Source organism: Syngnathoides biaculeatus, chromosome 9 (genome assembly GCF_019802595.1).
Source record: "Syngnathoides biaculeatus isolate LvHL_M chromosome 9, ASM1980259v1, whole genome shotgun sequence".
Lineage (NCBI taxonomy): Eukaryota > Metazoa > Chordata > Actinopteri > Syngnathiformes > Syngnathidae > Syngnathoides > Syngnathoides biaculeatus.
Window position 1 is genome coordinate 26,455,671 of NC_084648.1, and position 26,962 is coordinate 26,482,632.

Below are 26,962 nucleotides of genomic sequence, written 5' to 3' on the forward strand. Positions count from 1 at the left end.
CGCGTCGACCTTCCCGGGGTCCATCCGTATCTCTCCCTCAGCCAGGACGAAGCCCAGAAAGGACACGGATGCCCGATGGAACTCACACTTATCCATATTCACGTACAATTGGTGCTGCTGCAGACGCCGGAGCACCTCTCTGACTTGTTGAATGTGAGAGGTTAGGTCTGCTGAAAAGATGAGAATGTCATTCAGGTATACAAAGACAGATCTGTTCAGGAACTCCCGAAGCACGTCGTTAATGAAGTTTTGAAAGACGGCCGGGGCGTTTGTCAGTCCAAAAGGCATCACAAGATACTCATAGTGCCCTGTGGGGGTGTTGAACGCCGTCTTCCACTCATCCCCTTCCCGAATCCGCACCAGATGGTAAGCGCTGCGCAAGTCAAGCTTGGTGAAGATCCGGGCTCCCTGGAGGAGTTCGAATGCTGTAGCGATCAGCGGCAAAGGGTACCTGTTCTTGACTGTGATGTCGTTCAGTCCTCGGTATTCGACACAGGGTCGCAGCGTGGAGTCCTTCTTCTTGACAAAAAAAAACCCCGCACCGGCTGGTGAGGATGAGGGGCGAATGAGTCCGGCTGCCAGCGAGTCCTCGATGTAGTCCCTCATGGCTTGATGCTCTGGTCCTGTTAACGAGAACAGTTTCCCTCTGGGAGGAGAGGTGCCTGGCAGGAGTTCAATCGCACAGTCGTATGACCGATGTGGCGGCAAAGACTTTGCCTTAGATTCAGAGAAGACCTCCCGTAGGTCATGGTAGCAGGAGGGCACCGCGGTCAGGTCCGGGGCGGTACTAGGTTCTGTTAGCCGAACCGGCGCGACTTGAATACCCCTGTCCTCCTGGACAGCAAAACAGCGACTGAGACAGTCCTCTCCCCAAGTCTTGATCTGACCCGTGGTCCAATCTATGTGTGGATTATGTTCTTTGAGCCACGGGCTGCCCAAGATGATGTCGCTACTACGTGCGTTGAAGACATGGAAGCTAATACGCTCCGAGTGAGCGTCCGGAAAGCTCATACGTAGCGTCTGAGTGCGATGTGTAACCCGACAAAGGAACTTGCCGTTGGCGGCATAGCCGTGACGAAACCGTTGCGTGGGGAAGGTTGCTACCCCCAGCTCTTCGACCACGCGGGGATTTATCAGGTTTGCTTCCGACCCAGAATCTATGAAAGCCGTCACAGTGCATGAACGGGAGTCCGTTCCCAAGGTGAGGTGAAGAAGGGACCTCCCTGACCCCGCCGCAGTGTACCGCACACTCACCGGAGTAGAGATCCTGATGTCAGAGTGCTATGGTCGAGTCAGGCAGCGGGCGATCAAGTGTCCCAAACGCCCGCAGTAAAAACAGCGTCCCTCTCGTCGCCGACGTAAGCGCTCCTCCGCTGAGCCGCCAAGCCCCTCCACTTGCATGGATTCCGATGAAGCCGACAACATGGGAAGCTGGGAAGCGGAAGCAACCGGACGCAACTGGACTGAGACTCTCCCTCTCCTCCTCCCTCAGGCCCTCCATCTGCCTCTGCACGGTGAGGCGCTGGTCCACCTTGAGGGCCAATGCGATGAGGGAGTTAAGCGAAGGCGGAAGATCCATGGCAACGAGGTAGCCACGGATCTGTGGGGACAGTCCCTCGTAAAACGCGTCATGGAGGGCTTCCTCATTCCAACGGCTCTCGGCAGCCCGAATCCGGAACTCAATGGCGTAGTCGGACACGCGGCGACGAACCTGGCGAATTGTCATGAGCGAGGACGCCGCCTGGCGTTCCGGAGCCGCGTACTGGAACACCTGGGTGAGCGCACAGACGAAGCTCGCCCATGAGCGGCAGATCTCCGAGTTACGGCTCCACTCGGCGGTGGCCCATGCCTCCGCCCTCCCTGTCATGTGGGAAATGACGAAGGCGATCCGGGAGCGGTCCGTGGGAAAAGCGGACGCTTGCAGTTCAAAGTGGAGATTGCACTGCGCCAGGAAGGGCTTGACGTTACCGGAGTCACCTGAGAACCGCTCTGGTCGAGAGAGCGGAGTGATGGCAGCACGGGGAGGCACAGGAGTGGCCGCGCTAGCTTGGGAGGCTAGCCACGGTTCCAGCTGGGCGCAGAGCTCTGGATCTGGTGAGTCATACCCTGGAGAGCAGCCTCTTGCTCACCCAGGCGTTTGCCCTGCACTTGCAGCGCACGGCGAATGGCTTCGGAGTCGGCTGGGTCCATGTTCTGGCTAGATCGTTCTGTCACGATACGGGGCTCAAGGGTGGACCCAAATGCACGACTCCAGAGACGGCTTAGATGGAAAAAGATAACAAGCTGTGGCGACCCCTAACGGGACAAGCCGAAAGAATAAGAAAAAGTGCGGCTTAATGGATAATTTATATATATATATATATATATATTATATATATATATATATATATATATATATATATAATATAAATTATATACTAAAACGTGAAAGATCAGCTTCATATGGTTTGTGCCTTTTTTTAATGTCTTTACAACTCAGCCATAGTTTATGTATCTCAATGATAATCAGTCATCAAAGACTGAATTAAAAATTAACTTCAATTTCTCTTTTTTTCCCCAACTATGTTGTTAGATTCTCATTGAGTTCTGTGCTGGAGGCGCTGTAGATGCTGTCATGTTAGGTGAGTCCACTTGTTACTTTTTGTTACGTTTTAAGTTTTCACCAGTATACCATTGGTATATCAATGCTTTATTTGATGTCCATAACTGTTGCTTGTCTTTGTAAATTTGTGTCCATCCCTCTTGTAGAACTAGAAAGACCCCTGACAGAACCACAGATTAAAGTGGTGTGCCGGCAGACTCTCCAGGCTCTTGTCTACCTCCATGACATTAAAATCATTCACAGAGACCTTAAGGCTGGCAACATTCTGCTCACTCTAGATGGTGATGTCAAACTGGGTAAGGACCAGTAAAATCTCATCAAGGAGAGTGGTTTAATAAATAAACTAGTCTGGCAAAAGACCGACAGAAAATTATGCCCATAGAAAATTCTGTATTTTACATATGGTATTTTATTTTATTTTTTGCAGATGGAAAATTCTGCATCGATAGTCTTGCAACACAGACAGAACTCCTTTGTGTTGGCAGCAAAATCCCCAAATGTTTTTGTCGGAGTATACATTTTAGATTCTGAAAATAGCACAGTATGTCACGTGCAAGGGACATGAGATAGGACCCAAATGCAGGACCCCAAGGCAAGGACATGGTTTTCGAGGAAGGTTTAATACCATGCTGAGCTTAAAACAGGTAGGCAGTCCAAAAAGGCGAAAGGAAAAAAAAGAAGTAGAAAAAAGGCAAGGTCCAAAAAAAAAAAAAAACTAGGGTCAGAATACGTCATGGCAAAAACACGGTACTTGAACAAAAAGTAGACTAGACCTGACTATTGTGGCACAGGAACGCTGGGACATAGCCCGTATACTCATGCAAAACTCACACACAATGAACTGGCCACTAATACACGACACACAAGTCTTAAATACACAACATAATTAGCAAAAGTGAGGCATAGGTGAGGAGCCCGCTGCCAGGAACAGATACACGTGAGGCAGTGGCATGACCACACCCCTGAAACAGTAATTCACAATGATTCCAACATGTATATGCTATTTATTTTTTATGAGGATTACATGTTTGGTCATTTAAGTATGTATTGCAAAAGTCACTATTCTTTTAATCAAGATGCTGGCCAGATATTTGTAGCCATTATTCCCAAGATTTTATTCATAGTGCAATAAAATGTAATAATCGTAAAAGTTAAATGACATTTAAAAAAGAATAGTCAACTGAAATTCTGCCATCTTGAAATAGTCTCCGAAGCTACTAAGAACTTTTCTTGGATGCATCCTAATTCATACACATATTTTTGCCAATTAATTAATTTATTCTAATGATTATATAGTGGGTTTCCCCCATGGGCGAGCTATGAATAGATTAGACAATATATTGCGGATTGATTTCCCTTGAGCACTATAAACTTGAGTTAATTCAGTTATTCAACAGAAACATGGTTTGTGTCATGGGTTTGTCAACTTAATCTCATAAAATAAACCAAGGTATAACCAGGGAACCCTCATTGTCACGCATACGCATCAATTCCCAGTTGTACATATTAGCTTTGTGAGTCACTCTCAAGTCGATGAAAAAGGCTCACTTAACACCTGAGTGTGGATGTGTGAGTTGGTAAATAGTGTAGATTTTCATGTTTTTTCTTTTTTTATGCCTGATTGACTGAATTTAGATTTTTATCACTAATATTGTTACCTGTGTCGAAGATCTGGTTAGATTTTTTTTATTTACTTATTCCAGCTGACTTTGGTGTGTCTGCCAGAAACACTAAAACACTGCAGAGAAGAGACTCCTTCATTGGTACACCATATTGGTAAGTGTAAAACAAGGAGGGGAGAAATTTAAAGGAAAAAAAAAACATTGCCAAAAGTATTGGGTCACTTGCCTTGACTCACATTTGGTCTGAAGTGACACCAACTTTTTGATCAATAGTTTTTAAGGTCCACCTTTTACAGCTATAACAGCTTTAACTCTTCTTAAACGGATTTCCACAAGGTTCAGGAGTATTGTCTTTAGGGAGTTTTTTGTAACATTCTTCCAGAAGCACATTTGTAAGCCCGCACACGGAAACTGGATGAGAAGTCCTTACTCTCAGTCTACAGTCTAATTTATCCCAAAGGTCTCTGTCAGGTTTATGTCAGCCAGTCAAGTTCATTCACACCAAACTCTCTCATCCATGTCTTTATGGACCTTGCTTTGTGCATTGGTCAACAATCATTTTGGGGCAGGAAATGGCAATTCCCAAACTGTTCCCGCAAAGTTGAGTGCAATGGATTGTCCTAAAGCTCTTGGTGTGCTTAATCCTTGAGTTCCTTTCACTGGAACTGAGAAGCCAATATTTTGGAAAATTTCATGCTCCCAACTTTGTGGGAACATGTCTTCCATTTCTAATATGGCTGTGCACCAGTGCACAAAACAAGGTCCTTGAAGACATGGGTAAGAGAGTTTGGTGTGGATGAACTTGACTTGGTCTTTACCTTTGTGATGAGTTAGAGCAGAGCCTGAGAGCCAGGCCTTGTCGTCAATCATCAATGTGTGTGACCTCACATAGGTGCTTTAGGAAAAAAAAATCCATAAACGCACTCTTGTTACAGTAGGTCAAAAAAGTATTCAGTCAGCCAAAACTTGTGCAAGTTCTCCCATATAAAAATATGTGAGAGGCCTGCACTTGTCATCATAAGTATACCTCACCTATGAGAGAAATAATGAAAAAAAAATCTGAAAAATCACATTGCCTGATTTTGAAGGAATTAATTAGCAAGTTATGAGTGGAAAATTACCATTTGGTCACTTACAAACAAGCAAGATTTCTGGTTCTCACATACCCGTAACTTCTTGATGAGGCCCGTCTGCAGGAATGAGAATTTTCCGCAGATTCGCGGAATTCCAGGTTTTTCCATATGAAAATGTTTTTTTTTTTTTTTTTTGGTGAAACGTGTAAATGCGTTGAGAATTTTTTTTTGTACGGCATGGAGGGGGGCGAGGCTGTGATCAAGACCGGCCGCCAGCATCTATCGGCAACGCTCGTCGTGAAATTAGTCACAGCTGTAATAGCGGAAAATAGCGTTGCTATCTATTTGCATTAAATTTGGTGTTTATAATGACAACATTCCAGTTTCCGGCAGCATTTTGGCGGTATTTCATCGGTAATTTTACTCTAATGTTAACATTTCATAGAGAAGCATTCTGTTTACTACAGCAGAATTATAACTTATAGACATACGTACGCATATGTTATTGAGCGGTCTGCACGTTTGCCAGTATGGCAAAGGTCTTGGAACAAAAAGATAAAGATAATGCCAGGGAAATTGATAAAAACCACGGGGTAAAAAACTGTTTCATATGGGCAGCAGGTAAGGGTGATTAAGGATAGAGATGGCAATATGTTGTCTGGCGCCAGTCGTGTGCTATAGATGGAAAGAATAATTTGAGAAGTTGATAAATGAAGAAAATGAGAGAGAAGGAAAAGTAGAAAAGGCAAGTGTGAAGGACCAGCAAGTGGCAATGATTAGTCGGGGGGAAATTAGAAAGTCCCAAAAGAGGATGGAAAAATGGAAAGGCAATTGGTCCTGATGACATACCTGTGGAGGTATGGAAGCAATTTGAAGAGGTGGCTGTGGAGTTTGTAACCAACTTATTCAACAGAATACTAGCGAGCAAGAGGATGCCTGAAGAATTGAGGAAAAGTGTGCTAGTTCCCATTTTTAGGAACAAAGGCAATTTGCAGAACTGTGGGAACTATAGAGGAATAAAGTTGAGTCACACAATGAAGTTATGGTAAAGAGTAGTGGAGGCTAGACTCAGCACAGAAGTAAATATCTGCGAGCAACAGTAGGATTTCATGCCTAGAAAGAGTACGACAGATGGATTATTTCCTTGAGGATGTGAGTGGAAAAGTACAGAGAAAGTCAGAACAAGCTACATTGTGTCTTTGTGGATCTAGAGAAACCCCATGACAAATACATCAAGAAAGGAACTGTATGACTGCATGCGTAAGTTTGGTATGGCAGAGAAATATGTTAGAATAGTACAAGACATGGATGACGGCAGCAGAACAATGGTGAGGTGTGCCGTAGGTGTGAAAAAAATATATAACTCGAGAGAACCCATGGAATCACATATGACCCAGTGTAATTAAGGGCCCACTGAATAAGCACAACGCACCACAGTTACTTTTTTTACCCTTAAAGCTCAATGTCTCACATGTGTCTGCATTAAATGCATTGTTTCTTTGGTAGTTAATGCCCGCTAGGTCATATGTGACCCATTATCTAAACTGGAAGTAGATTAGTAATGTTTTCCAAATGTGATGTTTTTCTGTTCCTTTGATGCGTATTGATTAATTTAGTTAGTATGTAAAATTTTAAAAGAGGATTTGGATGTCTTGGGTTTTCTAGGGTTAAGGTGGAGGTGGGACTGCATCAGGGATCAGCTCTGAGCCGCTTCCTGTTTGCTGTGGTAATGGATAGGCTGATAGATGAGGTTAGATTGGAATCCCCGTGGACCTTGATGTTCATAGATGATCTTGTGGTTATGCACTCGAAAGCATGCAATGGAAAGGAAAGGAATGAAGATTAGCTGAAGTAAAAAAGAATATATGTGTGAATGAGAGCGATGAAGGGGGAAGAATGGAGGCTCCAGGGAGAAAAGATAGCGAGGGTGGAGGACGTCAAATACTCATTTTTTTTTTTCTCATTTTGTCTGTCATAGATGAGGTATACCTATGTTGAAAATTACAGGCCTCGCTTATTTTAAGTGGGAGAAACTGCACAATTGGGTGCTGACTAAATACATTTTTTGCCGCAATATACTGTATTTATGACTTGGAATTTTTATTTCACCTCTTTTTGGATTTTACTTTTTTCATTGCAGGATGGCACCTGAAGTAGTCATGTGTGAGACCTCTAAGGACCGTCCATACGACTACAAAGCTGATATCTGGTCACTCGGGGTCACCCTGATTGAGCTGGCACAAATTGAGCCACCTAATCATGAGATGAACCCCATGAGAGTCCTTCTGAAAATAGCCAAGTCAGACCCTCCTACGCTGATGCAACCATCGCGCTGGTGAGTCTCAGCCAGGAATCCTATGAATGTATGGGAAAGTATGGTATTTCCATACATTTCCAGGTCTGTTAAAGTACAGAAAATAGTGGAATGGAAAAATATTAAAGTCATGCAAGAGTTTTACAAGACTTCTATTGTCTGTAAGTTTTCTGTCATGTTTTAAAATTATGCAAATGCTGTGTATTTAGTAAACATGGACGCAACCACCCTTCTGTTCACTGTAAAGTGCAATGGATCTGAGAAACTATCTGCAGTACGATGTTTTTACCTGTAGTGACGTCAGAGGTCAGTCACACGGGTCTCTAAGACACGGAAAACTAGGTCAAAGTTCGAGGACTTTTAGTCATAAACACTTATATATTTGGTTAAAACGTCGAAGAGGTTATGCATTTTATGGTACAGTCTAGATGAATTTTCATCTAGATAATATAGTTTGTGTTACAAATGAGACATTCCATGCACTTTAAAATCACAATCTGTGAGTGACCAACTGAGTATTCTTGTTATCTGGAATCTTAAAAGATTGCAGTTTTAGGATATCATGTGCATCATGTCCACCAATAGTGTGTGCAATTATTTTAGTGTGGTTTTGTTTGTTTGTTTGTTTTCACAATATACATGGCGAAAACGTCTACAAGGAAAAAAAAACGTAATGTTTATTTGTTTTTCAGTTGAAATTTCAGTTGGACTAGCAATAGTCCTTTTCATCTTTATTTGTTTCAGGTCCCCAGAATTCAATGATTTCCTTAAGCGTTGTCTGGACAAAAACGTGGACAACAGGTGGAGTGCAGCACAACTTTTGCAGGTGCCCCCCAAATGAACACATTCATAACTTGTTTCCAATTCTCCCAGTTAAAAACTTTCCACAGAAAATAAATAATCATGCTTATGTATGGATACTCTTTCCATCATTCTTCACCTCTTGGAATTAATCCATCCATTTTCCAAGCCGCTTATCCTCACAAGGGTCACAGGAGAGCTGTAGCCAATACCAGCTTACTTCGGGCGAAAGGCGGGCTTCACCTTGAACTGGTCGCCAGTCAGTCACTGGGCACATATCGATACCATCACTGAGTAGGAAATCTTCCCACTTTGGCCATACCAAAGTCAGTCGTGGGTACCATTCCACCATCAGTGACTTCTTGGAATTCAATTCTGAATATGTCCTAGGTGACATGTTTTTTAATTGCCTACATTCAGTTCCAATCCAGTCCATGTTATTCCTTTTTGTTTATGCTTCAAGACCAGAGCAGAGACGACTTCTCTTTTTCTATTGGCTGAAGTTCTTTGGCAGGTTACAGCTACTGTACCTGATTATAGAATGATGAGAACCAGTCAGGGTAAATCAGAATCAGAATAATCTGTATTTGCCAAGTATTTAAAAAACACACAAGGAATTTGTCTCCTATTGTTGGACCTGCTCTTGTACGACATCTCAGTTAGTTGACTGCATAGAACTACCTCAGCAGCTCCTGTGGTAGGTCATGCTTCCTCAGAGGCTGGAGGAAGTACGACCTCTCATGGGCTTTTTTGAGGATGGAGTTGATGTTGAGCTCCGACTTCAGGTCCTTATAGAATGTAATTCCCAGGAACTTGAAGGTCTTCATGTTTTGACACAGGGGAATTGGACAGTCTTGAGCGTGTTCAGCTCCTGATTATGTTGGTCGCCCCACAGCTCCAGCCGACCCACTACCTGCCACTATGCAGACTTGTCACTGTTTTTAATGAGGCTGATGAGTGTGGTGTCGTCTGCAAACTTGAGGAGTTCAACAGCTCGGTGCATTGAGGTGCACTCGTTCATGTAGAGAGAACAGTGGAGAGAGGACACAACCTTGGGACACTTCTGTGCTGGTAGTGCATGTAGGTGAGCTTGTGTACCCCATCTTCACCTGCTGTTCCCTGCCTGTCAGGGAGCTGTAAATCCATTGTCAAATGTCAGGCAAGACGCTTAGCTGGAGAAGCTTGGAGGAGTTTCAGGATGATGGTGTGGAACGCAGAGTTGAAGTCCTCGAACGGGATTCTTGCGTAGGTCCCCACACATCGAGGTGTTTTAGGATGAAGTGCAATCCCATGTTGACTGCATCATCCACAGGGCTGTTTGCGCAGTAGGCCATCTGCAGGGGGTCCAGCAGGGAACCTCTGAGGCTTTGGATGTGATCCTTGTACGCTGTTGATGTGGTCCAGCACAAGGCGTTCAAAGTACATCATGATCACAGATGTCAGGGTAACAGGGCTGTTTGTTGTTTTATTTTGTATTAATCATGTTTGATGGTAATGTTTAAGATGGCCCATGGTGGAGCAGCTGGTTAGAGCATTGGCCTCACAGTTCTGAGGACTGCTGTTCGATTCCCAGCCCCGCGTATGTGGAGTTTGCATGTTTTTCCTGTGCCTCCGTGGGTTTTCCACTCTGGTTTCCTCCCATATCCCAAAAACATGCATTAATTGGGAACTCTAAATTGCCCTTTCGGTGTGAATGTCAGTGTAACTTGTTTGCCTCTATGTGTCCTGCAATTGAGCTCCGGGTGTACCCCGCCTCCTGCCCGTAGATAGCTGGAATAGGCTCCAGCATTCCTGCGTCCCTAGTGAGTATAAGTTGGTCAGATAATGGATGGGTGGATGTTTGATATCTAAAACAATTATTCCAACTCAGATGAATACAAAGTTAGATGAGGATCAAAACAAGAATTTGTGTGTCAAATAGTGTTGTATTACTTTCATTTCAAAGTATACAATCAGCACCCTCTCTTTGTGGCATTTTCTTTTTTTTTTTCATACATGAGCCGCACCAGTCCATGCGCCGCGGATATATACCAAATGTACATTGTAAACTTAATAGATACATACTCACACACAGAAAGACTGCAAATGTTTATTCCCATAGATTGTTTGACTGAAACATGGCAGTAAAACGGCCCAAACACAACAAGAAAGTCATTGTTTTTATTCATCCTCCTCTTCACTGAATCCACTGAACTCTTCGTCTTTAGTATCAAAATTGAAGAGCGTCAGAATGTCTCCGTCACAGTATTTCGGTGTCTCTGTCATCCTCATCATTTTCAACTTGAGGAACAGTTACTGCTGAAGTTGATGTTCTACTTTGCTAGCAGTCCACCCTTTCTAAATCTGTTGGTGAAGGTATAAACTGTCACACTGCTCCATATATTTAAAATCTACGGGGATACCTCAGAGAAGGATGATCTTCGCATGCTACTAGTTTTTGTAAAATATTTCTCGCCGCTGCTCATCCAAAGCCTCCCACTCACCTCGAAGTGTCACTTTAAAAGTACTTTTCACGCTGATGTCCATTGGCTGCAAAAACTTGTTGTACCTTTGGGAAACACACCTGGAATGGAGTTAGATCTCTTGATGGCTGTTTTCACGGAATCTTTTATGTGGGGCCTCACACTTTTTTTTTCGGTGAAAAAAATTCTCCTAGGAGCCTACTGTAACACTCTTTCAACTATTCAATCATTGAGATTTCAATCATCCAACCCTTTTTGTTAACTTTAACAACTTTTGGCATAGTGATGCGCAAAAAAAAAAAAAATGTTGATGGAAGTTTTTTTCCCTAAGCGGTGCAACTCAAAACACATGTGAATTGTGTTCTCTCGTGGCCAGGTGTTTTCACCTTAATGTCTTCTTCTCTACACGGGAAGCATCTGCACATGTCCTTAACCTTACAGGAAACACCCATGTTTAAGCATTACATTCGAACAAGTTTTGTTGTACATTTATTGATAGCCGCTAGTGGGGGAAAACATAAAAAACATTTCAACCGCATCGGAAAACAAGCCACAGGGTTCACAGCGCCTGAAAAAAAGTAGTGGGTGCTTGTTGTCCGGAAAATAATTTGTAATAAACCGTGCACTGTGTTAAGTTTCCGGTTTTGAAGAGCACTGTCAAAATTCTACTTTCAATTTTGACTGTCAGAGAGATCATGATGTATTTATATTGTCCATAGGGGTGTTTTCTCACTTTTGTCCCTCATGTAGCTCAGTAACCAACCAAACCAAAATATTACAAAATTACTTTGAAACAATTCAGCAACTACAATCACACCTATATTGTTCACGATAAAAAAAATAATCCCTTTACAGAATGAAACAATACAGAAACTAAAATAATATGAATATTGTTTCTTTAAAAAAATTAATGCAGTATCTCGGACAGACTGTAGAGTTACATAGAAGGTGGCTTTGCCAGTGCGTTTTACCTTATTGATCAATAAAATGAAATTTGAAGTTCATCTGACAGGTTTTAAATTATTTTTGTTGGTTTTGTATGCAGCATTCATTTGTGTCCAGTGTGACAGACAGCAAGCCTCTAAGAGAGATAATAGCTGAAGCCAAGGCTGAGGTGACTGAGGAGATTGAAGAACACAAAGAGGAAGAGGAAGAAGAAGAAACCGATGCAAATATGGTGCGTAAAAACTCACCCTCCTGATGATTTCGGGTGTCAGTAGCACACTGTAAGGACTTTGGAACCAGTTGCTCACAGTTTGAGTCTTGTTAAAATGGATGTTGATTGTTGGAGATGCTAGTCTGCTCTGAGCCTACTGTCAAGAGGTTCTGCACTGTTTACAGGCCTTTTTAACCCTAGCATTTTTCTATGCTTGCTTACATGTGTGCGGTTTGGATCTCTGTCTGGTTTGCAAAGCAAAAATACAGCAGAGTGTGGGTTGAATTTCCCCTCGAAGTCTAAGTGTAATAAACTGGACATAATTGTAATAAACATTACGGGTTTAAAAAAAAGTTTTTTTAAATTTGAAACTAATTTGGTCATAAATGGATGCAGAATTAGTAGTATCTGCAAACAACAATCAATAAACTAGATAATTTCAGGTCAAGTGAGTTTAAAAATAAGTGCTACTTGCTTCATTGTGAAAAAATCTTTCCTACTTCTGCTGCAGGGCCATAAACGTGCTCCCTCTGATGTCAGTGTTGCCAGCTCGGAGGATGAGAAGATTCCACTCTCTCCCACTATCTTGAAATCTGTCCCTGAGAAGGGTGAACCACATCTGTCCTTTCGTACACCCAATGAGATCCGTGTAGCTAACCACATATTGGTCACTAGCTTTGGGGAGAAGTCCATTACTCCTGCAGCCACAGAGAAAGCAGACAAGATGATAGTTAATGTTGGGGAAAACCAACAGACACTGGTGAAACAAACAGAGGCTGTAGAACCAGGCAAGCTGTCAAGCTTACCTTCAAAGGAAATGGAGCAGCTTGAAATAGCCTCTGAAAACGAAAAGGAAGTTGACAGCACTGAGGTTCCAGCCCGTCCAGAGGGCACTACAGAGATTCGAAAAGATGCCGCATCTCCAAAAGGAAAAATGACTTCAACCAAACAAGTTGAAGAGGACTCACATAAACATGTTAAGGTGACTTTACCAAGTCATGATGAAGTTTTCTCAAAAGAGGAATTTGAAGAGAAGACGACAGTAATGATGAATACAGAAGATGAGAAGATTCTTCTAGACAAGGCTAAAAATGACAGTTCAGTCTCTGGTAGGAGCTCAACTGCGAATACTAATAGGGTGGACCTGAATCTGTCTATTTCAAGTTTCTTGTCCAAAACAAAAGAGCCTGGATCAGTTTCCATTCAGGTACTACGCAGTACCATATTTTCCGGATTACAGAGCGCACCGAGTTATAAATTGCGCCCACTCTGTGTAGAGGTTTTTTACATAGATTACTAAGAAATTATGAACTATATGCCCCGAATATATACATATCTAGGGAAATTAGATATTCACACAGAAACACTTTATAAATGTATATTTACATACCTGGTTTCCAAACAATGACTGTAACACAGCAGTACGGTGGCTCAAATATAACAGAAAAATCATTGATTTATTTCTCCTCTTCCTGTTAACTGAAACCACTAAAGTCGTCATCTTCAGTAACGGATTTGAAAAGCCTCCGAAAATTTGCGTCACACACCATTTCAGTGTCTCTGTCACTCTCAGTGTAATTTTCATCTCGAGACAGTTACCACTAAAGTTCTACTGTTCTATTAAGGTAACAGTCCAGCCTTTTGAAATCCGTTGGCGATGGTTGATTCTTTCACACGCCTCCAACCTTAGATCCACTGGCAGACGTCAGTAAAGGATGACCTTTGCATGCGGGCAGTTTTTGTGAAATATTTTAAATGAATTCAATTTTAAAAATATATTTTGTGTTCGTGCTTGTTTGGCTGTGTTTGAGTGGACCAAAAACAAGTGCTGTCTTCTTTGACACGCCCAGGTAGCTTTGTATTTTCTACGCGTGGTGTCGGTAGATTCGTGTTCTACTATGCCTGCTGAAGGTAGAGTCTTCTTCAACACGCAGTGAAGGTAAAGTTTTCTTCTACACACTGGATGCATCTGCGTATGCCAAAACCCCAGTGCATTATTGGGAAAAGTCATGTTTTAACTACTGCGTTCAAACAAATTTTTGTTTTACGTTTAAACTGATAGCCTCTCGCGGAATAAAACACTATTATAGCCGCATCGTTACATAGGCCACAGGGTTCAGAGTGTGGGGAAAAAGTAGTGCCTTGTAGTCCAGAAAATATGGTACTTATATTCATGTTATTGTAAGTCGATTGTATTACCAAACTTTGTCAAAAAAGTTGCAAACTGACTAATAAAGCCACAACCTCTCCTGTCAATGTTTCCCCAGGAGACAACGCGTCAAAAGAAGACATTGAAAAAGACACGCAAATTTATTGTGGATGGGGTGGAAGTTAGTGTGACTACATCAAAGATCATAACGGACAATGACACTAAGAATGAGGAAATGAGATTCCTGAGGTATAAACCTGCCTTGACATATTCACCTACAGTATTTTATTTTTGTATGAAAGCAAACCCATCCTGCCTGAACCAAACAATATTGTTAATGTATTTTTTCCTCTTACTCCGTTCTTTTATGTTGTCCACCACTTTGGCAGACGCCAGGAACTAAGGGAGTTGCGTCTATTGCAGAAGGAGGAACAGAGAGCCCAGCAGCAGCTCAGCAATAAGCTACAACAGCAGAAAGAGCAGATTTACCGCCGCATTGAGCAGGAGACCACAGTGAGCTATTACGTGTCTTCTTCTTCTTCTTTTCCTTTCGGCTTGTCCCGTTAGGGGTCGCCACAGCGTGTCATCTTTTGCCATCTTAGCCTATCTCCTGCATCTTCCTCTCTAACCCCAACTGCCCTCATGTCTTCCCTCACCACATCCATAAACCTTCTCTTTGGTCTTCCTCTCGCTCTTTTGCCTGGGAGCTCCATCCTCAGCATCCTTCTACCAATATACTCACTCTCACGCCTCTGAACATGTCCAAACCATCGAAGTCTGCTCTCTCGAATCTTGTCTCCAAAACATCCAGCTTTGGCTGTCCCTCTAATGAGCTCATTTCTAATCCTATCCAACCTGGTCACTCCGAACGAGAACCTCAACATCTTCATTTCTGCCACCTCCAGTTCAGCTTCCTGTTGTTTCTTCAGTGCCACTGTCTCTAATCCGTACATCATGGCCGGCCTCACCACTGTTTTGTAAACTTTGCCCTTCATCCTAGCAGACACTCTTCTGTCACATAACACACCAGACACCTTTCGCCAGCTGTTCCAACCTGCTTGGACCCGTTTCTTCACTTCCTGACCACAGTCTCCATTGCTCTGTATTGTTGACCCCAAGTATTTGAAGTCGTCGACCCTCGCTATCTCTTCTCCCTGTAGCCTCACTCTTCCCCCTCCACTTTTCTCATTCACGCACATATATTCTGTTTTACTTCGGCTAATCTTCATTCCTCTCCTTTCCAGTGCATGTCTCCATCTTTCCAATTGTTCCTCTGCATGCTCCCTGCTTTCACTGCATATGACAATATCATCTGCGAACATCATGGTCCAAGGGGATTCCAGTCTAACCTCATCTGTCAGCCTATCCATTACCACTGCAAACAGGAAGGGGCTCAGAGCTGATCCCTGATGCAGTCCCACCTCCACCTTAAATTCCTCTGTCACACCTAAGGCACACCTCACCATTGTTCTGCTGCCATCATACATGTCCTGTACTATTTTAACATACTTCTCTGCCACACCAGACTTACGCATGCAGTACCACAGTTCCTCTCTTGGTACTCTGTCATAGGCTTTCTCTAGATCCACAAAGACACAATGTAGCTCCTTCTGACCTTCTCTGTACTTTTCCACGAGCATCCTCAAGGCAAATAATGCATCTGTGGTAGTCTTTCTAGGCATGAAACCATACTGTTGCTCGCAGATACTTACTTCTGTCCTGAGTCTAGCCTCCACTACTCTTTCCCATAACTTCATTGTGTGGCTCATCAACTTTATTCCTCTATAGTTCCCACAGCTCTGAACATCCCCTTTGTTCTTAAAAATGGGAACTAGAACACTTTTCCTCCATTCTTCAGGCATCTTTTCGCCCGCTAGTATTCTGTTGAATAAGTTGGTCAAAAACTCCACAGCCATCTCTCCAAATTGCTTCCATACCTCTACCGGTATGTCATCAGGACCAACTGCCTTCCCATTTTTCATCCTTTGTAATGCCTTTCTGACTTCCCCCTTAGTAATCATTTCCACTTCCTGGTCCTTCACTCTTGCCTCTACAACTCTTCCTTCTCTGTCATTTTCTTCATTCATCAACTTCTCAAAGTATTCTTTCCATCTATTTAGTACACTACCGGCACCAGTCAACACATTTCCATCTCTATCCTTAATCACCCTTACCTGCTGCACATCCTTCCCATCTCTATCCCTCTGTCTGGCCAACCTGTAGAGATCCTTTTCTCCTTCTTTCGTGTCCAACCTGGTGTACATGTCTTCATATGCCTCTTGTTTAGCCTTTGCCACCTCTACCTTTGCCCTACGTCGCATCTCGATGTACTCCTTTCGCCTCTCCTCAGTCCTCTCAGTATCCCACTTCTAGTGTTCAATGAATCAGAATTTAAAATTCAAATCAGAACGAATCTTGAACTATCATTCTACCTAATTTATTATGACAAGAGCTGCAACAGCTGTCATCCTGATTAACTTTAAAAAGTAGAAGAGAATCTAAGAAATGCTATTCAGGATTTTTAACCTGTTTATGGCTGACACCATTTTACTCCACATAGTTTCTATTTATACCCACGCTATTTTGCATGATTTCTTAATTTGATCTAATCTTGTGCTCTTCCAGAGTAAGAAACGTCAGTATGACCAGGAGGTTGAGAACCTAGAGAGGCAGCAGAAGCATACAATAGAAAGGTTGGAACAGGAACACACCAATCGACTGAGAGACGAGGCCAAACGCATCAAATCTGAGCAGGACAAAGAACTGTCCAAGTATCAGAATATGCTGAAAAACCGCAAAAAAGAGGTCAGTGCTTTATCTTCATGACTTTGCTGTGTTTCTTGTGTGTAGTTTTGATGTGGCATGCAATCCCTCTTATCATTTGCAGGTCTTAAATCAATCCAGCCTATTACTTAATATCCCATTAAGATTACGATTATTCAAACCCTGACTGAAAGTCAAGATTAAGTTAAAAAAAAAAGTGCACTTGGAAATTATATCAGACAGTCTCAAAAGACTACAAGCTTAAAGATTCCAGCCTTTCATTTTCTCTTTGATTCTACAGTTCTTTTTGGAATGTGGGCGGAACCCCGAGTGACCAGAGATAAAAACAGACAGAACGTGTGGTATATATGTTAACCACATGCTCTTAAATATAAGATGTCTGTCATAAAGGTGGCATGGTGGCGCAGCTGTTGTTGTTGTTGTTGTTCTTGTTGTTGAGTCACTCGAGGCGCCTGAGGATGGCCGTCAGAAGCGCTAGACTCGTATGTGGGAGGCTCCAAAGTCCTCTGATGATGACAAGAGAATGTCGGGAGCGAACAACAACAACAAGGTGATAGATATGGAGGTAGAGGTGGCACTGTGACCACCCTGGGCCACCGGGCCCTGCGGTTGAGAACCCCATCTTCTTGGCCATTTATCCTCACAAGGGCTGCGGGACTTCTGGAGCCTATTCCAGGTATCAAGGGACAGGAGGCGAGGTACGGCCTGAACTGGTTGACAGCCAATCGCAGGGCACATAGAGACAGACAACAGCCTCACTCACAATCACACCTCGGGTGAATTTAGAGTGTACGATTAATGCATGTTTTTTTGGGATGTGGGAGGAAACCGCAAACCGGAGTGGCCCATGCAGGCACGGGGCGAACATGCAAACTCCACACAGGCGGGGCCGGGATTGAACCAGGGTCCTCAGAACTGTGAGGCCAATGCTCTACAGCTGCTCCACCGTGCTGCATGATCAACTCCAGGAGCATCAAAGTCAGTCAGGAGTTACCTGAAAGGACTGTGATAGTGAGAACATGTCTGTGCGAAACTTATCTATTTACAAGAATCCCCGCAAATTCCCTCTGTTAAAAAATGCATGTGCAGAAGAGCCTTCAATTTTCCAAAGAACACATAAACTGACCTAATGAGAAATGGAGAAACATTTTGTGGACTGATGAAAGAAAAAAAAAATGTTCTTTTGGGGTTCAGGGGCCGCAGACAGTTTGTGAGTCAACCCCCAATTTGAATTCAAGCCACAGTACACAGTGAAGACAGTGAAGCGTGGTGGTGCAAACATCATGATATCGGCATGTTTCTCCTCTATGGTGTTGGTCCTATTTATCGCATACCAAGGATCATGAATTGGTTTGCATATGTCAAAATACTTGAAGAAGAGGTCATGTTGCCTTATGTTGAAGTGGACTTGCTTTTGAAATGGGTGTTTCAACAAGACGATGACCCCAAACACACTAGTAAACATGCAAAGTCTTGATTCCAAACCAACAAATTTAATGTCATGGAGTGACCAGCCCAATCCCTGGACCTTAATCCAATTGAGACTTTGTGGGGTGAAATAAAAAATGCTGTTTCTGAAGTAAAACCAAGAAGTAAAATGAATTGTGGAATGTTGTTAAGGATTTTTGGAGTGGAATAACAGTTGAAAGGTGCCATAAATTGGTTGGCTCCATGCCAAACAGATGTGAAGCAGTTATTAAAAAAAAACTGTGGTGATACAACTAAATATTATTTCAGTGATTCAAAGGGCTGGTAAATCCTAAAAATCAAAAGGTTTGTACAAAATAGTTTTGAGTTTGTAAAGTCAATGGCAGACTGCTATTTTTTAACACACCCCTTTCAACAAATTGCCCAATTGTACAGCCTTAAGGCTGTGTATATCATGAATGCTGGGTCTTGTTGGTTTTCTGAGAATCTACTGCACCTACTGGTTTGAAATGTAGGACAAAAAATGTACTGAAAACGTGGATTAATCTGGTAAGTCACATTGAACTGCAATTATTTTGAACACTACAGTACTTTGATCCACAAGGAGGGCCCCATGATATGATTCAGTCCTTTCACTAGTCCTCCTAGTCACGACCCATCGAGACAGAGGTAGGACCAAAATGCAGGAGTCGGGAGACGCAGAGGTAATTCGGGAAAAATGTTTATTGTTCCAAGGTCAGGGATCGGGCAGGCAGTCAGGTGCAGCAGCGGTAGTCAGGCCGGTACACACGGGAATACAATCAGAGATACGGGAGTGCTGGAACGGGGCATGATCCGCAACGATGTGGTGCATAACCAGTCGTCCCCATGGTCCTATATACACCGGGGCCAATCAGCCAGCATGAGGCACAGGCGTGTACCTCCCACCATCGCGGCCGCGCGGGAACCCGCACAGCCATGGCTGGACCGGCAGGACCATAACACTCCTATACCCAGTGTAACACTCCCATACAGCATGTCAGTGGACTCACCTGTATGCATTCTGAATGCATTTTCTCTTTTACTACCTTGTTCATGCACCAAACACCAAGCTTGCTTTAAACTGCATTATCAATTTGAATATAGACTTGTGATTTCCTGGGGAAGGTTCTTCAAGGTCCTTTAATCAGCAAACTAGAGAGTCAAATATATCTCAATTATCTGTAGTTATAGTGAATTATATGAATCATATAGGCCAGAGTACGGTGGTTTACACGAAGATTATTGTTTACTAAATTTTATCAGATCTCCTGAAGGTAGAGTCTTCTTCAACACGTAGTGAAGGTAAAGTTTTCTTCTACACACTGGAGGCATCTGCGTATGCTGGTAAAAAGCTATCGTACACTGTATTTGAAAGAATCGTGTGTCATTGGAATGTTTACTTTGTTTACTCATGTTTTTCTTTTCAAGAATCATTGGCTTCTACACTACGAGTATGGTCGCATATAGAACAAGGTTTACTGTTAGATTTATACCTTCAAACAGGAGCAAGAGTTTCTTCAGAAGCAGCAGCAGGATCTTGACTGCGCTCTGAAGAAAATTATCCAGCAACACAAACATGAGCTGGCCACTATCGAGAGAGACTGCCTCAACCACAAGCAACAGCTTCTTAGAGGTGATGACAAGTGTCACATATATCTGCTTGTGTAGTTTTTGTGCCAAACCCAAATGGAAGAATGAAGATCATGTATATATATATATATATATACATATATATATATATATAGTTGCTACATGCCAACATTCAGAAAAAGACAATAGTAATCATTTGTGTCATATGCCTTTAGTTCTCATTTTAAAAAAATGATGACCACAAATTCAGTAATCAAATTTGGAGCACAGGTTTGCAGGTTTACTTTATAATTTTAGCTAACATTGTAAATCATACACTCTGACAGTGTGGCTTGTGGGACTCAGCATCACATTTTCTTCAGGTTAAATAACTAGTAATCTCTCTGTGTGGAATAAGACTGGACCTCTGTGACTGTATTCCTGCTAATCAAGTGCCACCCCTCCCTCTTCGATCAGTGAGCAGCAGCTTGTTTTGCATGTTAGGCTTTCATCAGGACATAGTGTAGTATGCAAGGACGCCCAACAAAAAACACCCCTCAGAAAAAGTTGAACAAAGTCATGAGAGCCTAGAACAGAGGTTTAGAATTACTTAATGCATTTTCACAAGGAGCTGAGGTGTTAGGTCACAGCTTGAAATCTTGTTGGTGGCTCCACATAACCACCAACAGCATCCATCCATCTATCTTACTTATCCCAGCTGTCATTGGGCAGGAGGGAGGGTACACCCTGAACCGGTTGCTAGCCAATCACAGGACACATGGAGACAGACAATAGTCGCACTCATAATCACACCTCAGGCCATTTTAGAGTGTCCAATTAATTCATGTTTTTGGGATGTGAGAGGAAACCGGAGAGCCCGGAGAAATCCAACACAGGCACAGGGAGGATATACAAACTCCACACAGGCGGAGCAGGGATTTGAAACCCAGTCCTTCGAACTCTGAGGCCAATGCTCTAACCAGTTGTGCCACCATCATCTACCCCATCCAGTTACTATTCCACTTATGTTTTTGCACGTCACATTGGAGATAGAGTTTATCCAGGCTACGTTAGGGTGATGTTCTGGACTGATCAGTCATTTGGTCTACTCTGCACTGTTTTGCTCCAACCTTTGCACATTGTTTGTCTGTCTGCACACAGCAAGGGAGGCTGCCATGTGGGAGCTTGAAGAGCGCCATCTGCAGGAGAAACACCAGCTCTTCAAGCAGCAGCTGAAAGACCAGTACTTCATGCAAAGACATCAGCTGCTGAAAAGACATGAAAAGGTGTGCCTCATTGTCCCACTAAGTCATGTTTGCTCTTCAAATAGGTTCATGGCTGAATGTGTATTTTACATTGGAACCTGAAACCAACACTACCCATTCAAAGTATGGGTTGTTCAGACCTGGAAAGTTACTGTATCCCCTAACCGCTTGGCTTGTACCTGCTATCAAGTAGCTTGTCGTCCTTGTTGAACCCACACCACTAAAAGCTAAAAAAGGAGCATTACCACCACTGTAGTAGCAAGAGGGAGACGGACAGTAGTTTGGACAAAGATGGATGGGAAATGCGGACTTCACAGAAGAAAAATTGGAGAGAATGAATCATGCCGACAGCCCAATTAATTTGTACATTTAAGCACTGTCACCATAAAACCTTTGGCAACCTACCGGCAGTCAGTATGAAAATAGAGAAATCCTATTTACCTTTACAGTTAATCTAACAACTATGAATTTATTGGAGTTCTGTACTGTTCATGACTGTACATTAAAATATTTCTTTCCCTCTATGTTGTAATTATTCCGTTCCCTGCAGGAGATGGAGCAAATGCAGCGCTACAACCAACGACTGATTGAAGAGATGAAGAACAAGCAGACTCAAGAAAGAGCCAGACTTCCAAAAATCCAGCGTAGCGAGGCCAAGACCCGCATGGCCATGTTCAAGAAAAGTCTTCGCATTACCGGAGCTGCTGTAACCCCAGAGCAGGAGAGAGAGAAGATCAAACAGGTAACTGCTATGTGAACTACACTGTATTACAGTCATTCTTAAAAGGGAGCTGAAAACGTTTGGTGTTTTGTGTGCATTGCTTTTTGCATGAATAGATTGTGTGTGTCAGCACTTGTCAAACACCATACTGTATATAATGTTGTATTTGTTGGGAAAAAAATGAACATGATACATGAGAGTTGTCATCTTCAATGGGGTGCCATATTGAACAATGGGACAAAAAACATTCCACAGTAGCACTCGCTGGTAATGCTCGTAACTACCATATTATTATGCAAGTTTCACTTTAGCTGTAGGGCGTTGGCCTCACAGTTCTGAGGACCGGGGTTCAAATCCCGGCCCCACCTGTGTGGAGTCTCCATGTTCTCCTTGTGACTGCGTGGGTTTTCTCCGGGGACTCTAGTTACCTCCCACATCCCGAAAACATCCAACATTAATTGGATACTCTTAATTGCCTGTAGGTGTGATTGTGAGTGCGACTGTTGTCTGTCTCCATGTGCCCTGCGATTGGCTGGAAACCAGTTCAGGGTGTACCCTGCCTCTGTTGAAAACTGGGATTGGCTCCGGCACTCCCTCAACCCTCGTATCGATAAGTGGCTCAGAAACTGGATGGATGGATCAAGGTCAAATGTATTAGGGATTTTTTTACATGTGTTTCTTGAATTAGCGATTGAACATGACTTCAGGACAATTTTGTGTTGAAGTAGATGGCAACAGTACATGATGCAATTTCAACTGGGCTCAGCCCAGCCTCCTGATGTGGATAAAAGGGATATGGGGTCTTAATGCTCCATAAAACATTTCACTAACAAGTTAATATAATGTATAGTTTGCCCAAGAAAACGGGCTGTTATTTCCAGTCACAATAATACAATTTGGAGCAGTTGGTAAACTCCTAATTGCCATTGGAATACACCTTTTTTATCACCAAAATCGACCCCCCCAATTAATGTGATATCAGAGGCAGAAGTGAAGACCACACCACTGCATATCTGGTGTCGGTAAAAAAATGGTTTGTACCATAAAGTAGCGGTATTTTATCATGTTTTCTATAATGTTGCTGTCCGACAGAATTCCTCCACCTCCAAAATTAAATTTATTTAGGAAAATGTCATCCCGAAAACATATTCAGTCCCTAAACCTGCCAATTAATTCGACTGACATTGTTTAAAATTGTATTTTCCGGTGCTCCTGTGGTTCTGTCATCATTTCATCCCATCATCCAAGATGGTTCTCCACATGAGACTATTGTATCTCACCTATTATGTTTAGTTCTTATTTCTTGAATGCAATATTAATCAGAGCCAGTTTTGACAAATGGTGGCAAATACAAACTATTGACACAAGAAAAAAAGTTTTGTCCCCTTTTAAAGGTCCCATTTGTTATCTATGTAGACCTTAATAGAATAAAATATATGTTGTACGAAAGTATCTATTGTAGTATATAATTATCTATTTCATTTCAATCGAAAACACCTTGGTTGCATCATACAAGTGTCCAGAAAAGAACTTCTGTTTGACCCAGTTTTGTCCATATTGTCCGTATTTGGCTAAGACCACGCCTTTCCTGTCAGAGAAACTTAGCCTCTTCTTCGCTCGCTTCATGACTTAACTACCTGGAGCAGCTACCAGCGACCGCCAGGAGTCCCACCCTCATTGTTGGGGTGCATAAGGTGAGGTGTACGCTGAAGGGGTTCAACCCACGGAAACCAATAGTATCCCAGGGTGAGTATTCAAAGACTGCAAACCAGCTTTTCAGAATCTTTATCAGGATTTACAACTTGTTTACAACTTCAGTCCCATCCTGCCTGAAGACCTCCACTGTCATCTAACCAAGAAACCATCCACAACCAGCCTCAACGACTATCGGCTGGTAGCACTCACTCCTATGGTAACGAAGTGCTTTGAAAAACTGGTTAGGAATCATGTCATCACCTTCATTACCCGCAGCTCAGATCTGCACCAGTTTGCCTACAAGAAAAACAGATCAACAGCGGACGCTTTGAATACAGCACTGCACAAAGTGCTGTCCGCTATGGAGAAACAAGGTAATTACATTCAACTTTGTGGATTACAGTTCAGCGTTTAACACAATCCTACCACACAGCCTAGTAAGGAAACTGCTGAACCTCAGTCTACCTCACGCCACATGCTTTTGGATTAAGGACTTTTAACCGAACGCTCACAAAGGGTCAAAATTGGCCCCCACACCTCCTCACCCCTCACACTCAGCCCCAGCTCCCCTCAAGGCTGCGTGCTGAGCCCCCTGCTTTTTACCCTCTACACTTCAGGCTGCTCTACCATCCGCACCAGCAACATCTTTAAGTATGCTGACTTATTGTGGTAGGCTGATCACAGGAGGTGATGAGTCTTTTTACAGAGATGAGGTGCAGCAGCTGTGCGGTAGTGTAGTGTAGAAAAAATAACCTGCTCCTAAACACTTCCAAAACAAAGGAGCTCATCATAGGCTTAAAAAAAAATAAATGAACATTGAGCCCATTTTCATCAGTGGGACCTGTGTCGAAAGGGTGACTTCTGCTTCCTGGGAGTCCACATCAAGGAGAAGCGGACCTGGAATAAGAGAGGCCCCAGAGCTCAGTGTTTAGAGCATTGGTTTGGTAAACCAGGTGTTGTGAGTTCGTCTCCCATTGGTGCCTCCATTCCCCAAGACGTGTTGCGTCAGGAAGGGCATCTGGCGTAAAAACTGTGCCAAACAAATATGAGCATTCATCTGAGATGACACGCTGTGGCGACTCCTAACGGAACAAGCTGAAAAAAAAATAGGTGGCTAAGCAGACACAAGATTCCACTTTCTGAGAACCCTCAGGAAGAACAACACCAGTCAGAGACTTCTTGTATCTTTTTACTGCTCCAACATGGAAAGTATCCTCACCTACTGCCTGTGCATGTGGTTTGCCAGAGGGTCATCAAAACGGCTGAGAAGGTAATTGGGAGCCCCCTGCCTTGGAGGACCTTCACAGTTCTTTCCGCCTCAGGAGAGCCAGTGCTATTCTGAAAGACTCCTAACACCAGGGCCACTACTTGTTTGTGGTACTGGCATTGGGCAGACAGTACAGGACCATTAACACCCGGACAAACATCTTATTTACACCTGCTGTTCGAGGTATATTAAATTTCAGGTGCACATTACCTAAACATATGCTCAATGCATCTTACATATACATATGTTCAATCTGTGTTTCTGTTAATGTGTCTATTTATTTTAATTTAATTACCTTTTAATTTTTGACCTTGAGCATGTTTTTTTTTAATATTTCATGTTTACTGATTGACCCATCCATCCATTTTCCGTTACGCGTATTACATTTCTTACTGCCACATTTGAAACACTTATCCATCCATTTTCTGGACTGCTTCTCCTCGCTACGGTCATCGACTCTCGCCAAAAGGTGGGGGTACACGCAGAACTGGTCACCAGCCAATCACAGGGCTCATATCAACAAACAACCATTTGCACTCAGAACACATATATGGGCAATTTTGAGTCTTCAATTAACCTACCATGCATGTTTTTGGGATGTGGGGGAAAACCAGAGTAGCCGGAGGAAACCCATGCAAGCACAGGGTGAATTTACAAACTCCACACAGGTGAGCCCAGATTTTAATCCACCAAGTCCTGAGAACTGTGAGGCAAATGTGCTAACCAGTCACCCACCGTGCCACAATTAGACACCATTTAGCCAATATAACAGTAGTACAAGTAGTAACAATAGTACAAAAAGTTGGTTTGATAAAACCACCTTTTTTACCATGTGGACCTTTAAAAAAAACACAGTGCCAGGTTGGAGTTGGTGGTTTTAATAAAATGGGTGTGATATTCATTGATCAAAGTACCCCAAGGATCAAAGCTATTTCACACTTTACAGATGATATTTCTCGTCACAGTGAAATTAGTGAGCAACTGCCCCATTTACTGCGAGGTTAATAAAAATACACAACCCTCCCACCCCTATGAAGTATGTATCGGTTATCACAAGCTAAGTCTCAGTGAAGCTTTGATGAAGATGGCAAGGTGTTGGACTAATTGGGGATGTAGTTGTTTCTGCAGAACTGTGCCACTTCATGATAGTGTTTCAAACAATGTTTGTCCAATGGTTGGAATCCAGCCATCGCTTCAAAGCAGGGCTGATTATGGGTTGACACATCTCTTCAATACAATTTGTACACTAGTCAGTCAAAATGAAATTTCCCATAATGTGACCCTGTAAAAATGTAGTCTCACTTTTTCAGTTTGCTGTTCAAGAAGAAAAGAGACAGAAAAATGAGCGACTCCACCAGCACCAGAAGCATGAAAACCAGATGCGAGATTTACAGCTGCAGTGTGACACCAACATTCGAGAGCTCCAGCAGTTGCAAGTAGGGATTGTAAACGGTTGTTTCCAGTGGACATATTAAAGGTACATGGATCGACACCTCCTGTGCATGTCTTCACAGAATGAGAAGTGTCATCTGCTCATTGAACATGAGACGCAGAAACTGAAGGAGCTAGACGAGGAGCATAGTGTGGAGCTCAAAGAGTGGAGAGAGAAGCTACGACCTAGAAAGAAGGTAACGCTTGCCCCCAGATTGTTGTTCGACTTAAAGACATTTTTGGTCACACGCTATTTTGAGGAGATATCATGTAAATTCTCAGTGGCGCAATCTGGTTTTACACTTATTTCAAGCAAATGTTTTGGTTCATTTGATCCCATTAGTTTAAACACCTGCCATAATTAGTCTTGGGGTCAACAGTTTACATTGTGACAATACAATATGCAATCAAAAACATTACACAAACAAAATAATATACACGATGCACAGACATAATCAACATTTCAACAATTACAACTAATTCTAACAAAATAAAAACAAAACAAAGAAATCACAGTTGCTCCAAGTGTCTCTAAAGACAAGATATTGTATTTCACAACCCTATGTTGGTCAAGGTATTCAAAAGTAGCATTAGCTCCTAGA

General features: G+C 42.8%; 1 protein-coding gene across 2 annotated transcripts in view; it reads left to right on the forward strand.

Annotated features, from left to right (window-relative positions):
* Positions 1–26,962, forward strand: part of slkb (STE20-like kinase b) — a 55,156-nt gene that overhangs the window by 23,301 nt on the left and 4,893 nt on the right. For both annotated transcript variants that reach the window (XM_061829450.1, XM_061829451.1), the window contains 15 exons: positions 2,573–2,621; positions 2,749–2,898; positions 4,306–4,378; positions 7,438–7,632; positions 8,356–8,437; positions 11,920–12,051; positions 12,542–13,237; positions 14,298–14,428; positions 14,569–14,692; positions 16,805–16,984; positions 19,916–20,045; positions 21,143–21,267; positions 21,797–21,988; positions 26,240–26,365; positions 26,444–26,557. In XM_061829450.1, the coding sequence (XP_061685434.1) occupies positions 2,573–2,621; positions 2,749–2,898; positions 4,306–4,378; positions 7,438–7,632; positions 8,356–8,437; positions 11,920–12,051; positions 12,542–13,237; positions 14,298–14,428; positions 14,569–14,692; positions 16,805–16,984; positions 19,916–20,045; positions 21,143–21,267; positions 21,797–21,988; positions 26,240–26,365; positions 26,444–26,557 (2,499 nt within the window). The remainder of the gene's footprint in view (positions 1–2,572; positions 2,622–2,748; positions 2,899–4,305; positions 4,379–7,437; positions 7,633–8,355; positions 8,438–11,919; positions 12,052–12,541; positions 13,238–14,297; positions 14,429–14,568; positions 14,693–16,804; positions 16,985–19,915; positions 20,046–21,142; positions 21,268–21,796; positions 21,989–26,239; positions 26,366–26,443; positions 26,558–26,962) is intronic.